At 37.0% G+C, this 19,567-nt stretch overlaps 5 protein-coding genes and 1 non-coding gene across 14 annotated transcripts; 4 read left to right on the top strand and 2 right to left on the bottom strand.

Annotated features, from left to right (window-relative positions):
- Nucleotides 1-1,248: 1,248 nt before the first annotated feature.
- On the bottom strand, nucleotides 1,249-2,918 carry AT2G00630. Of its 6 annotated transcripts, none has more exons than NR_143650.1 (3): nucleotides 2,772-2,918; nucleotides 1,966-2,065; nucleotides 1,249-1,586 (listed from the first exon to the last, which is right to left on the bottom strand). It is a non-coding gene; the product is annotated as an uncharacterized misc_RNA (transcript). The 6 variants fall into 6 exon arrangements; NR_143652.1 differs by lacking the exon at nucleotides 2,772-2,918 and adding an exon at nucleotides 2,377-2,587 and having other exon boundaries at nucleotides 1,974-2,065; NR_143653.1 differs by lacking the exon at nucleotides 2,772-2,918 and adding an exon at nucleotides 2,377-2,438 and having other exon boundaries at nucleotides 1,280-1,586.
- Nucleotides 2,919-5,563: 2,645 nt separating this feature from the next.
- On the top strand, nucleotides 5,564-7,740 carry AT2G18480 (Major facilitator superfamily protein). The gene is made up of 2 exons (NM_127404.3): nucleotides 5,564-5,712; nucleotides 5,848-7,740. The coding sequence occupies exons 1-2, from the start codon at nucleotides 5,598-5,600 to the stop codon at nucleotides 7,257-7,259; spliced, it is 1,527 nt and encodes a 508-aa protein (NP_179438.1). The 5' UTR covers nucleotides 5,564-5,597; the 3' UTR covers nucleotides 7,260-7,740.
- Nucleotides 7,741-8,159: 419 nt separating this feature from the next.
- PERK4 (roline-rich extensin-like receptor kinase 4) lies at nucleotides 8,160-11,838 on the top strand. 4 transcript variants are annotated; one of them, NM_001335596.1, is made up of 10 exons: nucleotides 8,160-8,567; nucleotides 8,695-8,830; nucleotides 9,002-9,638; nucleotides 9,706-10,251; nucleotides 10,340-10,426; nucleotides 10,533-10,603; nucleotides 10,683-10,759; nucleotides 10,857-11,001; nucleotides 11,078-11,239; nucleotides 11,308-11,779. In NM_001335596.1, exons 3-10 carry the CDS (start codon nucleotides 9,074-9,076, stop codon nucleotides 11,554-11,556), a joined length of 1,902 nt encoding a protein of 633 aa, NP_001324511.1. In that variant the 5' UTR covers nucleotides 8,160-8,567; nucleotides 8,695-8,830; nucleotides 9,002-9,073; the 3' UTR covers nucleotides 11,557-11,779. The 4 variants fall into 4 exon arrangements, with proteins under 4 accessions (NP_001324511.1, NP_001324513.1, NP_179437.1 ...); NM_127403.3 differs by lacking the exon at nucleotides 8,160-8,567 and having other exon boundaries at nucleotides 8,690-8,830; nucleotides 11,308-11,838; NM_001335597.1 differs by lacking the exon at nucleotides 8,160-8,567 and having other exon boundaries at nucleotides 8,679-8,830; nucleotides 10,857-11,239; nucleotides 11,308-11,763.
- A 136-nt stretch (nucleotides 11,839-11,974) lies between these two features.
- AT2G18465 (Chaperone DnaJ-domain superfamily protein) lies at nucleotides 11,975-13,950 on the top strand. Its single transcript, NM_179646.4, has 7 exons — nucleotides 11,975-12,242; nucleotides 12,337-12,369; nucleotides 12,639-12,746; nucleotides 12,835-12,937; nucleotides 13,029-13,323; nucleotides 13,399-13,453; nucleotides 13,550-13,950. Exons 1-7 carry the CDS (start codon nucleotides 12,099-12,101, stop codon nucleotides 13,616-13,618), a joined length of 807 nt encoding a protein of 268 aa, NP_849977.1. The 5' UTR covers nucleotides 11,975-12,098; the 3' UTR covers nucleotides 13,619-13,950.
- Nucleotides 13,843-15,607, bottom strand: LCV3 (uncharacterized protein). The gene is made up of 8 exons (NM_127402.4): nucleotides 15,393-15,607; nucleotides 15,139-15,191; nucleotides 14,888-14,997; nucleotides 14,642-14,809; nucleotides 14,339-14,563; nucleotides 14,179-14,248; nucleotides 13,942-14,056; nucleotides 13,843-13,870 (listed from the first exon to the last, which is right to left on the bottom strand). The coding sequence occupies exons 1-7, from the start codon at nucleotides 15,519-15,521 to the stop codon at nucleotides 13,987-13,989; spliced, it is 825 nt and encodes a 274-aa protein (NP_179436.3). The 5' UTR covers nucleotides 15,522-15,607; the 3' UTR covers nucleotides 13,843-13,870; nucleotides 13,942-13,986.
- Nucleotides 15,608-16,015: 408 nt separating this feature from the next.
- On the top strand, nucleotides 16,016-19,497 carry SDH1-2 (succinate dehydrogenase 1-2). Its single transcript, NM_127401.3, has 15 exons — nucleotides 16,016-16,141; nucleotides 16,306-16,473; nucleotides 16,559-16,646; nucleotides 16,766-16,912; nucleotides 17,015-17,155; nucleotides 17,261-17,346; nucleotides 17,437-17,593; nucleotides 17,682-17,825; nucleotides 17,899-18,086; nucleotides 18,173-18,347; nucleotides 18,439-18,609; nucleotides 18,693-18,762; nucleotides 18,846-18,966; nucleotides 19,054-19,091; nucleotides 19,229-19,497. Exons 1-15 carry the CDS (start codon nucleotides 16,040-16,042, stop codon nucleotides 19,329-19,331), a joined length of 1,899 nt encoding a protein of 632 aa, NP_179435.1. The 5' UTR covers nucleotides 16,016-16,039; the 3' UTR covers nucleotides 19,332-19,497.
- The last annotated feature ends 70 nt before the right edge of the window (nucleotides 19,498-19,567 follow it).

Here is a 19,567-nt window from a genome sequence, read left to right as displayed (position 1 = left end):
TAACTAACTGTAACTAGAAACAAAAATAAGCAAAGAGGTCATTTGGAGAGAATGAAAAAAAGAGGTAGGGAGAAAGGCTGAGAGGAGAGAGAGAAGGAGAGAGAGAGAAGGAGAGAGGGAGAGAAGGAGAGAGAGAAAAAAAGTAGGGAGAGAGGCGGAGAAGGGAGAGAGAAAGAGAGAGAGAAGGAAAGAGGATAAAGTTGGGATTAATATATAAAATATAAAGAATATCATTTTTTTTTTTGTAGTGTTACTTAATTATAATTTTTTTGTAAGTCAGTTTTCCAAATTTCCTTTTTTTAATGATATTCAGCCTGCATGGGCATACAATCTAAAGTCCGATTGAAACTGAGTTAAAATAAATCCGGTTCCGTTCGTTTTTGGATAGTGAATATTATCCGAATAGATCCTAAAATATATATTTTTGAGTTTTGGTTTGGTTGGGGTAGAATCCGAAATCTCAATGAATACCCAAAAAATCCAAAACTTGAATAAATACTTGAAAACCCCAAAACCCAAACGACCCATAAAACTGGAAACAATCTATACACATGATTGTTTCAGTTTTTTTTGAGTAGTTTGGGTTCCAAATCGGAATCAGAAAATATTTAAGTTCCATGTCTGATTTCAAAATAAATTTTGAGAACCGACCTAATCGGAAGAAGAACTGAATCGATCTAATCCAAAATTCATCCGGTTCTTAAATAGATCTTGTACCTCTCAACCAGAAAAAACCCTCTGAAATCTGAATTATCCGATCTAAACCGATCTGAAAATCTGAATGCCCAAATCTAATTGTACATGTTTGTCTTCAATCTTTATTTAAAATACTTTTTGCCAATACAATTACAGATATTTTTTTGGGTATCAAACACAAATACCGTTAGTATCAATTTTTGATTTACACTTCCTAATATGCCTTATTTGTACACTCATAAATCTTACCTTGTGATTAGTATCAATTTTTTATTTACACTTCCTAATATGCCTTATTTGTACACTCATAAATCTTACCTTGTGATTAATAATATCAGCAGTATCATGTCAAGTCTTATTCCACTGGTTGTTGTTATGGATATCTTTTGTGCAACCAATTTGTCTTCCACTTTACCTTGAAAACGCTCTTATACGGATTGAACCAAAACTACTATACATCAACTACGAAGAAATTAATTTTTGAAATCTCTGAATTAGGTACTTTCAATGAGAATATTATCTTACCAACATATTACTGCCACATAATGTGCACACATATAAAGATGTTATTCATAGATATGTTCTTACTTCTTACACACAATAAGGAACAAAAACGAGGGGGCTTTTGCGAAAATGGACATATTTTGGCCCATAAACTAGGAAAAAGACATTTTTGAGTTAAGCTTATGAAAATAAGCACTTGTTAAATTAGGAAATAACGATATTGTCCTCTTTTTCAATCAATGTTATTGGCATTCATCGTCTTCATCGTTGAGACTTTTCCAACGACACAACTCTCACCTTTCACTGTTGTGCTTGCTTCTCCGTTAACAACATCTCCATCAACTCAATCAACGTCACTTTCAGCAGCATCAACATCGTTTCTTTTGCTGGAATTTACAAAAAAATTTTGTCATCATCACCGTGAACCCAATAGATCTAATTAAAAGAGTTTAATGAAAGAAATATAAACCCTAAGCGGATAGTATATAGGAAACCCAAGGGTACAATCTTAAATGCGGATTGAACAAGTTTAATCACCAACTCAAATTCTAAAACAAAATCAAAATCAAATTACATGTTTAATATTGGTTAGTGTAGGATATATAATAAACTGAAATTTGCAGATCGAGACGAAGATCACTAATTTCCGTTGAACACCAACAACATAGTTATCAAATTCGATGCCAAAAATTGCAGACCTAGATCGAAAAAAAAATATGATAACTGGGTTTAATTGAAGAAGAACAGCTCCTTCGCATATCTCACATTCCCACCATTTCTCTTGTTCACTTTCAGCAGCATCAACAACGTCACTTTCAGCAGCATCAGCATCAACGTCACTTTCTGAACTCGTTTCTCTTGTTCGCTGCGTCAATTGCAGAGGCAAAGCAGACAGCGTTAAAAGGCGAGAAAAGCAGCGAATCAAATATCATATCCTAAACAGTCAAATAATTCAGCTTAAGCATAGATGTTCCTAAATTCACAAAGGCATAGAGTTTTTTGTGCCAATCCCATAATTGATCCCCAAAACAAGTCCAAATATTTTCAAGAACTTTATCACCATGCCACACAAAAATCATAGATGTGTTCTTGGCTCTTACACAAACAAAATAAGGAAAAAAAACGAGTCCCAACATTTTCAAGAACTTTATCACCATGCCACACAAAAATTCGTACCAACAATTAGTTTGGCCAATTTTAATGGCCTCCGTTACATTTTGAATTGCGTCCATCACTTCATCCCACTTACAATACTTTGTCCCCTTAAATCATTACAATATTTTTGTAACCAAATAACTAAATCTTTAACCGGACTGCCAAGTGCCAAGTGATCTCAAAATCAACAAAAATTTGCATTTTCTTACTTTTTTTTTTTTTGAACGACATTGTATTTTCTTACTTAATCTGAAGTTATAGATAACTAATAAAGTGTATATCAAAGTTTTTTTCAATGTTTAAAAAGACGCGAACACATCTAACTGGAAGTGTGCCTCTTGTCTTACGGATGTCCTTCTAGTAGAACATCTATAAAAATCTGAAAATCTTTCGGAAAAACAAAAAAAAAAACTTACAAATTGTTTTCCATCTAATCACGAACTTGATCATCAGTTCTCGTGATGTTGGAAACAAAAACTCAAAATATCATCACTTCATGTGCATTTGTACTAACACATGCATATCAGTGATTCGTTGGGTTCTTCAATTTTAGTAAAAAAGTTTTTTTTTTATCAAAACCATTTCTAAAAAAATTCAATTAGAAATTACGATAATTTTGACAAAATAAGGGCTACTTTCATTATTTATTATTTATGAATTTTGAAAAAATCCTAATGTGTTGACATTGTTCAAATAAAGAACTAATAAAGTTTTAGATGGAAAAAAAAAAGAACTACGTGTTTTTTTGGTGAAACTTTTGAATAAAGTAATAAGACCTACCCATATGATGATCTAACCTACCCAAGTTATCACTTGTATCGGAAAGTCCCCAAACTTATCTTTCTGGTTGTGTCGGCCAAATGTATCCCAACTAATACACACAATTTCACTTTGAATTTCTCTTTCTCTTCTTCCAGAAGATTTCTCCTTCTATCGTTGACCTAAATGATTGATCTGTCTTGGTTATTTTGTCACACGATGTGTATGCCAATCAGCTTTGGACTACAATGCATGTTAAGGTTCGTACTAAAAAAAACTCAGCATGAAGAATGTTGGTTCGAGGACTTAAATTCTGATCTGACGTAGCTAGTCTATCGATTATCTGCCTTTAAACCAAAGCTTTTTGGATTAAAGATAGGTAATCCGTGCGTTGAAGGTATATCATTTTCTTACCCAACAAATTCATTTAACCTCATAGTATAAATTTCGTTTGGTTTTGATTTTTGATAGCGACAATATATGCCTTTTCAATTAAAAGTGAAAAGAAAAAAACGCATGCCATTTACTTGTTTGAGTAAGTTACTCATTATGGTATATGCTCTTCAAGAAAACAAATCAAATACTACTTTTTCGTCACGTATCTTTCTTTTTCAGCTCACCAAAATATAACTTTCAAGGAATCATATCAAAACTTTACTATTTACATGGATTTTGTGCATTTGCATAATTTACGTATACAAATCCCAAAGGTTAGCGTTTTTGCCAACTATATATATAGATACTAGCTAGATGATTATCCAGATTTACTTCTTCTTTTTTAATAATATATATATCGTATATCCATTAAATGTGTAAACCTTTACTTCTAACAGATTTAGAGATCTATAAAACGTATACACTAAGAATTATTTAGAAAAACTAGAAGTTTGAAATAAGTTATTGTCTCTCTAATACACCAATATTGCTTCTTATGTTCATTACAATTTTACAAATGTATGCTTACCAGATTACAAAAGCATGTTGAAAATTCGAAGTTATGATACCAATTTATTAGTAGCGAATGTAAAAAAGACTAAACATAAATTGGACGTAGTCCACCAAGATATATAATGTTATAATTAGCGGGGTAAAATATTGATTTAATACTGGAGGCGTAATAACATCTTGTTTCAGAATTCCAACAACGTACGAGTAAGAAAAACAAAAATACAGTTCTCAACAGACTAATTGGACGTAAAACTCTAGGCCAGCCAAACTGACAAAGCATATGACAAAAATATAAATGATAGAATTGGCAATTTCAGAATTTTCCATCGATCATGCTAAAATGAACATTAGTTGGAACCCAAAAACATTTTTGTTTATCTTGCACATACAAACAGAGCTATAGGTTACGTTATGACTTATGATGTTCTGATTTATTGATCAAATCACACATCAGTTTTTTCCCAACAGATATCAATTTCATTATGTAATGATACATATAGTCTGATAGTATTATTCGTCTGTTGAGAACAACGGCTTTTTGTTGGATACAAGTTTTTTTGTTTCGTCAAAACAAGTTTAATTTTGGACTTCATCACTTCAATAAGAAAAAGAAACCAACTGAAAATAAATGCACCGTATAAATTTAGTTCACCAAATTATATAAATGTGGAAAAGAATCTTTAAAGGTTACGCCACTATTGAACATAGATCAGGAAAATGCCGAAAGTGAAGAAGATGGCGACTTTTAACTTACAATATTAGCAATATTTTTGGTCATATCGTATTAAAATTGATGACCTACCATTTAAAAATGGTGGATATAACTTCTTCTAGCATATGTTACTATAATGAATGATCAATTCTGAATTCTCATACATATGACTTCACAACGGAAACTTTTTGCTTTAGAGTTTCATAAATAGTTTACGACATACAATTTTTCATGCATTCCACTCACGAGAACAACTTTATACGTAACATGCAATTGCAAAACTACAATAATCGGGTTTACATGTAACATAGCATCTAATAAAAATCTTCACTTCCTTTATTAAAAAATAATAAAAATTGAAAACAAGAAGACCAAGTTCAAGTTCAACGAAGGTCGTCACAAATTATTTGAAGACCGTGTGCGAAACCATTTTTTAAACTCATTGTAACCTTTTAATTATTATTTTAACTTACGTATGTATTGGTTAAAACTTAAAACACTTGCCTGATTACACTACTTTTTTTTTTTGTTGGAAATCTTTTCAATTTATTTTGCTCGATATACTTCTCAGGTTGTATACGTCTAAATCTTGAGGAAAATTCATATCTTGCAGAAATATAATTCTCGTACCAGAATACGTGGGCACCCACAAACACTGTGGAACAACAGTAGAAGTTTTTGATCGTCATTGTTCCACTATGGATGCAAGTGGTGGACATATATAGTTATGTGTATATATATACTAGTAAATGCACACAATCGATATAACAAGTTATTCTAAAATTTAACCCAAAAAAAAAAAAAGAGAAGAAAAAGACTCAACATGGTTCATGCTGATGGTCATAATTTTCCCGGTTCGGATCCAAACCCTCATATGAACAAGTTCGCTTTCGGGTGTGCCATTGTTGCTTCCATCATTTCTATCATCTTTGGATATGGTAACATACTAACATTCTCTACATATCAAACAAAAGTTTTCTACATATATCATATAAAGATATATTCAATGGAATTATATTAATGATTTTATATTAACGAATATTTTTTTTTTTGTAATGGTGTGTTGTCCTTAGATACGGGAGTTATGAGCGGAGCTCAGATATTTATAAGAGATGATCTAAAAATAAACGACACTCAGATTGAAGTTTTGGCCGGAATCTTGAATCTTTGTGCACTCGTCGGATCACTAACGGCGGGGAAAACGTCTGACGTCATCGGCCGACGTTACACCATAGCTCTCTCCGCCGTGATATTCTTAGTGGGCTCAGTTCTTATGGGTTACGGCCCAAACTATCCTGTTTTGATGGTCGGACGATGTATTGCCGGAGTTGGTGTAGGGTTTGCTCTCATGATAGCTCCGGTTTACTCTGCCGAGATATCCTCTGCGTCACATAGAGGCTTTCTCACTTCTCTACCTGAGCTTTGTATTAGTCTTGGGATTTTACTAGGCTATGTCTCGAATTACTGTTTTGGGAAACTGACGTTGAAACTTGGATGGAGATTGATGCTTGGAATCGCAGCGTTCCCGTCTTTGATATTGGCTTTTGGGATTACAAGAATGCCCGAGTCGCCGAGGTGGCTTGTGATGCAAGGTAGGTTAGAAGAAGCCAAGAAAATAATGGTTTTGGTATCCAATACGGAAGAAGAAGCTGAAGAACGGTTCAGAGACATCTTAACCGCTGCGGAAGTAGATGTGACAGAGATAAAAGAAGTTGGTGGCGGCGTTAAGAAGAAGAATCACGGTAAAAGTGTTTGGAGGGAGTTGGTGATAAAACCGCGACCTGCGGTGCGTTTGATCTTGATAGCGGCCGTTGGGATACACTTTTTCGAGCATGCGACGGGGATTGAGGCCGTCGTGTTGTACAGCCCGAGAATTTTCAAGAAAGCCGGAGTTGTTTCGAAAGACAAGCTCTTACTAGCCACGGTCGGTGTAGGTTTAACTAAGGCCTTTTTCATAATAATAGCCACTTTCTTGCTCGACAAGGTAGGTCGTAGAAAGCTCCTGTTGACCAGTACGGGTGGGATGGTCTTCGCATTGACCAGTTTAGCGGTTAGTCTCACGATGGTTCAGCGATTTGGGCGGTTAGCGTGGGCATTGAGTTTAAGCATCGTCTCTACGTATGCATTTGTAGCTTTTTTCTCCATAGGGCTTGGACCTATCACATGGGTGTACAGCTCCGAGATATTCCCGTTGAGACTTAGGGCTCAGGGAGCGAGTATAGGTGTTGCGGTTAATAGGATCATGAACGCGACGGTCTCAATGAGTTTTCTGTCGATGACGAAGGCGATCACGACAGGGGGCGTGTTCTTCGTATTCGCCGGAATAGCGGTGGCGGCATGGTGGTTCTTCTTCTTTATGTTGCCGGAGACGAAAGGATTGCCATTGGAGGAGATGGAGAAGCTTTTTGGTGGTGGGGGTCCTCGTGGTGATCGTGACGGACTTGAGATTCAAACTAAAACCATCTCTATTGGGGGTTTCTCATAAGAGTTTCTCACAATTAAAAAAATAAAAATAATAAAAATGAAGGAGAGAGAGTGTAGAAAGATTCTCAGAAACTTTGAGATACTCTCTACAACCCATCATGACAATTCGCTTCTCACTATTGGTTCAACTTTTTAACAAAAATATTTTTTTAATCAAAAATTCAAATTATAATATAATATTAATTTTTTTTTGTTTGAGAAACTTTGTGGGTTTCTCATGGATGGAGATGCCCTTAGAGAGTCAATAATTAGGTTAGATTATCATGGCTATGTAGAATAATTTTTAAATCCAACATGATTTGGCATATCTATTATAAGGTGTGATTTTTTGTAAAGGACAAAGTATGATTTTTATATTCATCCCTTTTTACTGTAGCTAATGAGAATCTACAACCTAATAAAAAACAATAACAATTATTTAATTATAAAATCTAATAGTTCACCAAAACAAAATCATATATCGGTTTGGATTTATAAGAGAGGGTTAAAGTTTAAATTTTATGATTAAACGAAGTTAAATACCAGTTTAGGTTTATAAACGATTTTAGATTTTAGAATCAAACGAGGTTAAATGTCGGTTTAGAGTTATAAACGGGTTTGGATTTTACAATTAGATGAGGTTAAATGTCGGTTTGAGTTTTAGAAAGAACGATTTAAGTTTAGATTTTACAATTAATCGAGTTTAAATGTCGGTTTGGATTTACAAAATAGAATTAGAGTTTAAATTTTGTAATTAAACAAAATTATATATCGGTTTGAGTTTATGAAATAGTGGTTAAGATTATAGATTTTATAATTAAATGAGTTTATTTATTTATTAGGTGACATATTCTAATTGGCTGAAAGAGGTGAATGAAAAGGTGAACCAAGAATTGTTCGATTTTTAACTACACATCTAATTCTAGACTCTAGAGTATGCATATTAATGTTTCCAGAGATCAGAAAGTGCTTAAACAAAACATATTGATCACTTCATGGTTTTTAAGTCTTAGTTTAATTGATGGAAAGGAGAGGATTACCAATACTGAAGTAGAGTCATAGTTGATATTTGAGGGGTGAGAACCCTGAGATTCGTAAAGAAATCGATGAACTTGTGCGTGAAGAAATTAGTTTGATCATGCTCAAAGGTCTAAATAATAAAAAACCTTGACATTTGTTCCCAATTGAAGTCCTTTAATTGTGAGAAAAATTATGTTGCTCTAGAGCAATATTGAAGAAAAAGGAGACATATCACATATGGGAAGACCTGAGGAGCAATGATTTGATTTGACGGACCAAAATAAACCAGAGATTTTCCTGACAAATTAAGGTAATAATGCATGAGGTTACGTGGAAATGAATCAACAATCGTTAGCTCCTAATATCACGGAGCCAAAAAGAGAAAAATTAGACCGGAGATTATTACAATTAGTAACTAACACAAAACTGTTATTAAGACAGAAAGAGAGAGAAGAGGCATGTTTCTCGGAATGAAGACAGAGCAAATCTCAATCTTCCTTTTTCACCTTATTCCTATTATCATTTTCTGATCAAATGTTCAAAAACTCTCTCCCCTTAATCTCTTCCTCTAAGGTACACACTTTCATGCTAATCTCTTAACTAATTTTGTATTAATCTCTTATATTTAGCATTACCTGTTTTGTTAACGATCTAACGAACATAATAAGACAAGAACTTGTTCCAACGTTAACACCATTTTGATTATGATCTGTTTTTTCTACGTGTTGTTGTTGTTGTTCTCAGAATAATTGAGTGGTTAAGGGAGAGAGGAGACGGAGAGTTTTTATTTTCGTTACCGGAAAATTTTGATCTCCGATGGCTTCTTCTCCTGAATCTGCTCCTCCAACAAACTCCACCTCTTCTCCATCTCCACCGTCTAATACCAATTCAACCACCTCTTCTCCGCCGGCTCCGTCTCCTCCTTCTCCTACACCTCCTCAAGGAGACTCATCATCATCGCCACCTCCTGATTCCACATCTCCACCAGCTCCACAAGCTCCTAACCCTCCTAATTCCTCTAATAACTCTCCTTCCCCTCCGTCACAGGGCGGTGGAGGAGAAAGAGGAAATGGAGGAAACAATGGTGGCAATGATACTCCACCGTCACGCGGCTCTCCTCCTTCTCCTCCTTCTAGGAGTAATGGAGATAATGGTGGTAGCAGATCATCGCCACCAGGAGACACTGGAGGCTCTCGCTCAGACAACCCTCCTTCTAGCGGAGGAAGCAGTGGAGGAGGTGGAGGTGGAAGAAGTAATACGAATACAGCGATCATAGTTGGTGTATTAGTCGGAGCTGGACTTTTGATGATCGTTCTTATTATTGTGTGTCTTAGACGCAAAAAGAAGAGAAAAGACTCCTTCTACCCTGAACCCATGAAAGGTAAAAACATATACACACTCTTATGTTTCAACAAATAAGAAGCTTAGATTCTTTCATAAAATTTCAGGAAACCAATATCAATACTATGGAAACAACAACAACAACAATGCTTCACAGAATTATCCGAATTGGCACCTAAATTCACAAGGCCAAAACCAACAATCTACTGGTGGTTGGGGAGGCGGTGGACCATCACCGCCTCCTCCTCCGCGGATGCCTACAAGCGGAGAAGATTCTTCCATGTACTCAGGCCCATCACGCCCAGTTTTACCTCCTCCTTCGCCTGCTCTAGCCCTCGGATTCAACAAGAGCACTTTTACTTACCAAGAGCTTGCGGCTGCAACAGGAGGGTTTACGGATGCTAACCTTTTGGGACAGGGAGGATTTGGGTATGTCCATAAAGGAGTCTTGCCTAGCGGGAAAGAAGTAGCAGTTAAGAGTTTAAAAGCGGGTAGCGGACAAGGAGAGAGGGAGTTTCAAGCTGAGGTCGATATCATTAGCCGTGTGCATCATCGGTATCTTGTTTCTTTGGTTGGATATTGCATAGCTGATGGACAGAGGATGTTGGTTTATGAGTTTGTTCCTAACAAAACTTTGGAATATCATCTTCATGGTTAGACCACTTAAAAACTTTGAGTACTAAGTTTATTTTCTCTAATCTATATATTCAAGAAAGTTGTAACCTTAATTTGTTGTTGTAGGGAAAAATCTTCCGGTAATGGAGTTCTCCACTAGGTTGCGTATCGCCTTAGGTGCTGCGAAAGGACTCGCTTACCTTCACGAAGACTGTAAGTTTTAACATTCACCATTCTCATTTTCTTAACCAAGTTGCATAAAACAGAGAAAGCTCTGTCTCTGACTAGTGTTATCTTTTTGGCTGAGAAAATGGTGCAGGCCATCCTCGGATCATTCACCGCGACATCAAGTCTGCAAATATTCTCTTGGACTTCAACTTTGATGCTATGGTGATAAACTAGTAGCTTGCATTCATCTACGGTTTTTTGTTAAGACTACATTGATGACATTTTGCATTTGTTTATTCAGGTGGCTGATTTTGGATTAGCTAAGTTAACATCTGATAACAACACTCATGTATCTACTCGTGTGATGGGAACTTTCGGGTAAGCGTTTTACCGTATGATAAGATTGTTCGTGACACTCAAGAAACATAACCTTTGTAGACTAATCTACTTTGCTTCTTTCCACAAACATGTGTAGATATCTAGCTCCAGAATATGCTTCAAGCGGTAAATTAACCGAGAAATCCGATGTTTTCTCTTACGGAGTTATGTTATTGGAACTTATAACTGGAAAACGACCGGTTGATAATAGCATCACCATGGACGACACCTTAGTAGATTGGGTATTCATGCATGTAACATATGTATCGTGTATATATGTTTTTCGCCTTTTTCGCGTACTAATGATCATGAATACAGGCTCGGCCTCTTATGGCTCGCGCGCTAGAAGATGGAAACTTTAATGAGCTCGCAGATGCGAGGCTTGAAGGCAACTACAACCCGCAAGAAATGGCTCGAATGGTGACTTGTGCCGCTGCTAGCATTCGTCATTCGGGGCGTAAACGTCCAAAGATGAGCCAGGTGAATCAAAATTATAACTAAAAGTCTATTTTTGTCAGAGAATAACAAACAAATGTTGTGGTTTTCAGATAGTAAGAGCGTTAGAAGGAGAAGTGTCCTTAGATGCTTTAAACGAAGGTGTGAAGCCAGGACACAGTAACGTTTACGGGTCATTGGGAGCAAGCTCGGATTATAGTCAGACATCTTACAATGCAGACATGAAGAAATTCAGACAGATAGCTTTGTCGAGCCAAGAATTCCCAGTCAGTGACTGTGAAGGAACATCTAGTAATGATTCTAGAGATATGGGAACTAAGAGCCCTACTCCTCCAAAATGAGATCGAATCAATGATTCTGTAAAGAAGAGATTTTGGGGCTCTGAGAGTAGAGCAATGTAAGCTTTAAGCAAAAGCATTGTCATTGCTTGATTGGTTGGTTTTTTTTTTCATATATTTTTCGACTAAATTGTGTTATGTTTAGATCGTTACGTATGTGTATGATTCTTGAGATTTGATTCGATTCTCAAACATGAAATTAAAATTGTTTGATTTTGAATTGTATCTACTACATGTCTACATTCATAATCAAAGTGACAAGCTTTTTCAACTTTGGCTTTATGCTGTTCTTTACATGCTCTGTTTTTCATCTGTTTTCGTAATCTACCAAAAATTAAACCTAAACAAACCGAACTCAAACCAGATTGTTTAACGAATCACAATTAAACCGGTCCGGTTAGAAAACCCTCGCGTGTGACGCCTACCTTTCCTCTTCTCCGTCGTCTCTCCCATTTCTTCCTCAAATCTCTCTTTTCACGCCAAATGAAAGTTTAAAACCTTTGAATTGTTTATTGAAAGTTTACATTTTTCTGTTGAATCCAACTATGTTTAGATTGAGAAGTCTCTTGTCGCTGAAGAGTTCTTCGATTGTAGAATTGTCATCACAAAACGTCACAGAAGCAATTCGTTTCGCTCCATTTCATTCGACAAGTGTTCTGTCTGAAAAATCGAGGAGTAGATTTGGTTCTGTAAGATCATTCTCTATAAAGATTTGCTTCCTTATTGAATCTATGTACACTGTAATTAGACGTATTGATGCTCTTAGATTAATCTTGGTTTCAGGCTAGAGATTCCGAAGGCGAACGATCTTCAAAGGTAAATTTTTTATGATCCTATGGTTAATGCATTGATCGTATTGGAATCAGGAATATGAATTGTTACATGGGTTTGTACAAAATTAGATAGGATTGATTGTTGGTAGAAATGCTATCCGCATTGATGAGTTCATGTTAAAACCTGTGTTTGTATTGTCATGAATTTGATTTTTTTTTTGTGTGTGTGTGGTCCTTTGTTGATGTATATATTGAAAAATTGTATTCATAAGAGAGTTAGTTCTCCTCTGAAGCTGAAAATGTTGATTCCAGAACTCCTCCATAAGATTTACATGTACCGTAAAGGAGAAGGGTCGTACCAGTGCTAAGAAGACTGTGGATAAACTCCTTTTCCACAGGGGAATTAATGATCCGCTTCAGGTGAATTCTTCATGCCATTGTTGTCACATAGAATTCTGGTTTTGTTAGGATGTGTTTGCTCAAGTTTTCATATGTACTGTATACGTAGAATGAGTGGCATTTCGGGCCAAGTCCGCTTATCCGGGATAGGCATATGAAGAAAAAATCTCCGCCTGGCAGGGGAAAGAAGCCTCGAGATAAGAAAACAAAACGTGAGTGGCTTTCTTTTCTTTTTTTCTTAGTACCATACAACCCTTGGCTCTTTTCTGCTGTATGTATTCTTATGTTTGTTTGGTATACTAGGATGGCACAGAGAAGGTAATCCGGACGATGATTTTGGCACTGATGCTAATAATACATTCGAGAACAAATGGAGAGAACGCTGGACAGCTCAATCTCAGAAGGCTTCATATTCGAAAGACTCGACAGCGGGATTTGAATGGAGAGAAGGCTGGAGCTGGACCACTCAATCTCAGAGGAGCAAAAGTTGGAATAAAGAGTCTTTTGATGAACCTTTGAACGTTGAGTTTAGGTCTGAGAGGATTGTTCTAGGATTGCCTCTTGATGGTCCCATCAAGGTTGATGATGTTAAGAATGCGTAAGTCTTCAAATTGCTTCCATTGCTCCCGAGAAACCGAAAAAGAGTGTTCATTGAAGGTTTCTTGTTTTGCAGCTTCCGATCTTCTGCGTTGAAGTGGCATCCAGATAAGCACCAGGGGCCTTCTCAGGTATGGTTTTTTAAACAAATATTGGATTGTTTCAGTTTTTTTATTTGAAGTTCATGTGTTGATAAATTGTTTTCGGTAATGCTGTGGAACTCGCAGGTGGCAGCGCAAGAGAAATTCAAACTCTGTGTTGATGCATACAAGTCCCTCTGTTCTGCACTCGCTTGACGTTACACATAGGCATTGATGCACCATTTTAGCATTAGTTGATAAGGCTGCTTCTGAAACGTTTTCGAGAGATACACCGGTTTTTAGATGATGGGTTTGATTTGGTTCATGAGAATCCACCAGCTACAAGATTGCACACGGCACACCAATGTGTCTCTCGTCCTTTTCCAACATTTGATAACAAAAACATGTATGTGAAAGATTTATGCTAGTGCCCAACTTTTAGCTGACTGCTTCTTTTTTTAAAACACACTGATGTGAAAGACAATAACTTGAGAATACATCGTGTATACAAAACACTATTAAAGCAATTTATTTTGTACAAAAAAAAAAAAAAAAAAAAAGAGAACATCTTTTATGTATTTTGTCTATGTCCAAGCTAAAACTAGACTTAGACAAACATCTCCAAACTCTAAAATTCCAAAACTTTCCAACATTCTTGTATAAGCAAAGGTTGATGTCAGTTAGCCAGAGAGCTCCAATTCAGATTTGATCGTTGGATCAAAACTATGATTCATCGACTTCACACAGGTGGCATGGCAAAGGTTCCAACTACTGACCTGTGAATAGTCTCTGAGTCCAGAGTTGTTAGCATATGTGGAATCGACATACCACCCGAGATGACGATTTCTGTTGAAAAAAGCAAAAATAGAGCAATGAGATGGATTTGTTAAGGCACCAGGGGCGTTTTAAGAGTTGCTAGATCAAGTCACAAGTTACCTATGCCTTCCCGGACTGAGAGATTAGGTCTTATGATGTCCTTTGAGCTAATGAGGAAAATGTCTCCAAGGTAAAGATGGTTGGTGGGAACATAGACACAACATAGTTCTTCTCCACCAGCACGGCCTCGAAGAATCACAGTCGATGTAATGAAACCAAAAGCGTATTCTCCCATATGAGGATGTCTGATAATTGCTACCTCCTTGAATGCACCTGAGCTTTGATCTGATGAAAAAAGGTAATAAGGTTAGTCTTATGACTCTTATTAGTACTTGTTGGTAAGTAAGGTTGGTAAAATTATACCTGGTGAGATTGCTCCACTAATTTGTTTAGAAGCTGAGTAGATGTAGCTTACGAGAGGCATCTTCTTGATAAACCATTCTCCGATACTGAGAACTGAAGCTCCAAGCCATGAAGACATGAACACACCAACCATAAATATGAATGTGATGGATGTTACAAAGCCAAGACCTGCAAATATTCTTCAATTAGACTGAAGAAACAAGTGTGTTTAATCTCAATGCAGCTAGAGTGATGAACGAAACTAACCGAACATATTGATTCCGAGATGAGTATAGATCGGGGAGAAGAATCCATCAACGAAATGTATAAACCACCACGTGAAGTAGAATGTGACAGCGATTGGTAGCAGAATGACACTGTAACAAGAGATCAAGCACAAGATTAAAGCGTTTTCGAAAATCTTTGAGAATAATTAACCTAGAAACAGAGAAATTTCTGAATCTAGTTAGCAACAAACCCAGAAACAGAGAAATTTTAACGAGAAACTTAGAGATTACCATCCGGTCATGAACTTTTTGGAGGCCCAGCTTCTAATGACTTTGTAAATCGCCTGTTTGTACATGAAACATTGAATAACTTAACATACAAGTAACTTCAAACTATAGGTCAAACTTGCAGAACATTTCACAATGTTGATCAAATTGTGTGATCCAAATGTGGGAAATTAGCGAATAAGAGAAATCCTCTGTAATAGTTGTTACTATCGCGAGAGAGATTAGGAAATGAAAAAGAGAGAGAGAGAGAGATATACCTCTTTGCCGGCGACGTGGATCGGAGAAGCGAGAGGAGACGGCGGAACAGACAAAACGACGTCGCGAGGAGAAGCTCCGGATTTATGCATCGGGATCAATCGTTCTAGATCTCTCTCCCTCGTTTCCATTTACCCAAATCTCAACACCGATCTCTCCAGACTCTCTCAGAAAGTAACACTACAGAAGAAAATTGCTATCTCTCTCTCTCTCTGAATCGATTTGTCGATCTCCGATGTGTCTTCTCCGGCGTGACGTGAGTGAGCAACGAACCTACCTGAAGTTAAGAGTGTCATGCATTTCTGCTGCTAATGCATACCGAAGTATTTCACTGCTGCAACATTATGGGCTTTATAAACCCCATTTACTTATAAATGGGCCTCGTACGAATCATCCGATGTGGCGTTTCGTTGACCGTTGAAATTTTTACACACTTCGTTACCCGGTGTAGGGGCAAATTTGGAATTTCATGAACATTTTCAAATTCTTTATACCAAATTGGCACGTTGAGAGACTTCTCGTAAACCAGGTCTAGTGGCAATTTCGAAATTTTGCAGCTACATTTTCAAAATCTTAAAGCCAATTTATATAAAACGACTCTTCTTCCATTTTTGGGTTAACAAGTTCGTGGTGAGTAGTGGACGGAGAGATGTGGCGGTGCCTTCGAGTTGCGTCGTCGTCGAGGAGATCGGAATCTAATGGCGCTTTCATCACTTCTCAACTCTCCAGATTCTTCTCAGCTCCTCCTTCGGTACGAGACATTGTTTGAATCATCGATCTCGTTTAGTCTTTGGGGTTTCTCATCATTTCATTGGTTGACTAATTTCTAGCTTTGTTTCGATTAGAACACAATTTTTGGTATGATTTTGCGTAGTTGGTTTGGTTTTGATTTGTTGTGTTCTTTGTTGGAAAAAGGCAGGGGATAAATCATCGTATACGATCGTAGATCATACATATGATGCGGTTGTTGTAGGAGCTGGTGGTGCTGGGCTAAGAGCAGCAATAGGATTATCAGAGCATGGTTTTAACACGGCTTGTATCACTAAGCTTTTTCCAACTCGTTCCCATACTGTTGCAGCTCAGGTGCCAACATTTGCTTACTCTTGTTTTTAGCCTTATAATTAAGCTTGCTTTTGTTTTTGATTGAGTTATGAAATTTGTTGTGAAGGGAGGTATAAATGCTGCGTTGGGTAATATGAGTGTAGATGACTGGAGATGGCATATGTATGATACTGTCAAAGGAAGTGATTGGTTAGGTACGCTGATGATCTACTTATGTATACACAGATAAAACTTGCTTCTTTGTTACTCTACAAGTTACTTATTTCGGCAAGTTTCTATATTTATATGGAACTTGTGTTTTTTGGTTCTGTAGGTGATCAAGATGCAATTCAGTATATGTGCAGGGAAGCACCAAAAGCTGTGATAGAGCTTGAGAATTACGGATTGCCATTTTCTAGAACAGAAGATGGAAAAATATATCAACGAGCTTTCGGTGGCCAGAGTCTCGAGTTTGGAATAGGTTTTAATTGTTGACTTATTGAATCTCATGTATCTGTTTAATGTGGAAGATTACTTGCTTAACCTTCTCATAGTTATTTCTTTATCTCTGTGTTTTTTTCAGGTGGTCAAGCATATCGTTGCGCATGTGCTGCTGACCGCACTGGGCATGCTCTGTTACATACTCTGTATGGCCAAGCAATGAAACACAACACTCAATTCTTTGTTGAATACTTTGCCTTGGATTTGATAATGAACAGTGATGGTAAGGTCTAAGAAGGTTTATTAAGAGTATACTATATATTATCCATCATGTTGCAAAATCAATATTGTTGAATGCTTTTGGTGTATATGAATATATGATGAGCAGGAACCTGTCAAGGAGTCATTGCACTGAACATGGAAGATGGAACTTTACATCGTTTCCATGCGGGTTCCACGATATTGGCTACCGGGGTAAAGAGAACTTGTTGTGGCTCATAATGTATCTTGTTTTGAATTGGTGAACCACACAGTAATGAATCATGATCCATAAAATGACTTCAGGGCTATGGAAGAGCTTATTTCTCTGCAACTTCAGCACATACATGCACAGGAGATGGAAATGCTATGGTTGCACGAGCCGGGCTACCGCTTCAAGATTTGGAGTTTGTTCAGTTTCATCCTACTGGTATATATGGAGCTGGATGTCTCATCACTGAAGGTATTTGCTTCTTCCTGCATTAATCAAATCATTGAGGATTTAGACAGACATATATTGGTTCTTGACTTTATCAAATTTGAACATATAGGAGCTAGAGGTGAAGGAGGAATTCTCAGAAACAGTGAAGGTGAGAAATTCATGGATCGATATGCTCCCACGGCTAGAGATCTGGCTTCAAGAGATGTTGTTTCAAGATCAATGACTATGGAAATCCGACAAGGACGTGGTGCAGGTAAGATCATGACTCCTTTGAGACTCATGTATAAGAAATTAGTTTGAGTATATGCAACATTGTTCTTTAACAGGACCAATGAAGGATTATCTATACCTTTACTTAAACCATCTACCACCAGAAGTGCTTAAAGAGAGGCTACCCGGTATATCTGAGACCGCAGCTATATTCGCTGGTGTCGATGTTACAAGAGAGCCAATTCCTGTATTGCCTACTGTGCATTATAATATGGGTGGTATTCCCACAAACTACCATGGAGAGGTAAACTAAACGATTTTAATTAGTGTAAGAAGAAATGGATATGTTCAGTTTTTAAAAGTGTTTTGGTGCATCTATGTGAGTCTCAGGTGATTACTCTTAGAGGTGATGATCCAGATGCTGTAGTTCCTGGACTAATGGCTGCAGGAGAAGCAGCTTGCGCATCGGTTCATGGCGCTAATAGACTTGGTGCAAATTCACTTCTTGACATTGTTGTTTTTGGAAGAGCTTGTGCAAACAGAGTTGCAGAGATTCAAAAACCTGGTAAGCAATATCTCTATCTGACTAACTATGCTTCTTCTATGCTTCTTGATGCAAGAATATCTGAAAGATCTCTGCTTTTTGGTGTATATAGGTGAGAAACTGAAACCTCTAGAGAAGGATGCGGGTGAGAAGAGTATCGAATGGTTGGACCGAATAAGAAACTCAAACGGGTCACTTCCAACTTCTAAAATCCGCTTAAACATGCAAAGAGTAATGCAAAACAATGCTGCTGTTTTCCGTACACAAGAAACACTAGAGGAAGGTAACCAACACTGAAACTCTACCGTATGATAAGAACTCAAGAAGTTTTAAAGTGAATTTATTGGTAAAAGGTTATGATTATAGGTTGTGATTTGATTGATAAGACGTGGGACAGTTTTGGTGATGTCAAAGTGACTGATCGGAGTATGATATGGTGAGACTTTACTTTAAAACGTTGAAAAGCTAGTCTTTAGGCTAATTACTAAAGTTTATGTAATTGGAAACTTTGCATTTTAGGAACTCGGATTTGATAGAAACTATGGAGCTAGAGAATCTTTTGGTTAATGCATGCATAACAATGCATTCTGCTGAGGCTAGGAAGGAGAGTCGAGGAGCACATGCTCGTGAGGATTTCACGGTTAGTTCTATTTTCCTTAAGACAACAAAAATTGTCTTAGTCGAAATGTGGATAACGAAAAGAGACTTTGGTATGGTTGTTATGCAGAAACGGGACGATGCAAATTGGATGAAGCACACATTGGGGTAAATATAGGCCATCATAGATTAATCATAGATATTTCATAGTTAAAACTGAAAAGTAAAATTGTTAGTAAATGCTTTAGCAATCGAGAAATGTAACTAATGGTCCTGTTTTTTTTTTTCCATATATGTGTTGAAAGGTATTGGGAAGAAGGGAATGTGAAATTGGAGTATAGACCAGTCCACATGAAGACCTTGGATGATGAGGTTGACACTTTTCCTCCTAAACCTCGTGTTTATTGACATTTCTTCAACTTTTTAGTTCAAGAAGGCCACAATGTTACCCAGCCCAATAAACATCTGTATCCCACAAAGCCCAAGAAGCAACCTGCAAAACAATTACGCAGGAAAATTATGTGACAAATCACCTTTTCTAATTTCTTTCCTATTTTTCCGTAAAGCAAACCGCCTAGCTTTAAATGAATAATTGACCCGAAACGCACGCAATGTCCCACGCGGTCGAATCCGAACCGTTGAGA

Source organism: Arabidopsis thaliana, chromosome 2 (genome assembly GCF_000001735.4).
Source record: "Arabidopsis thaliana chromosome 2, partial sequence".
Classification (NCBI taxonomy): Eukaryota; Viridiplantae; Streptophyta; class Magnoliopsida; order Brassicales; family Brassicaceae; genus Arabidopsis; species Arabidopsis thaliana.
This window is presented reverse-complemented; position numbering and strand designations above follow the sequence as displayed.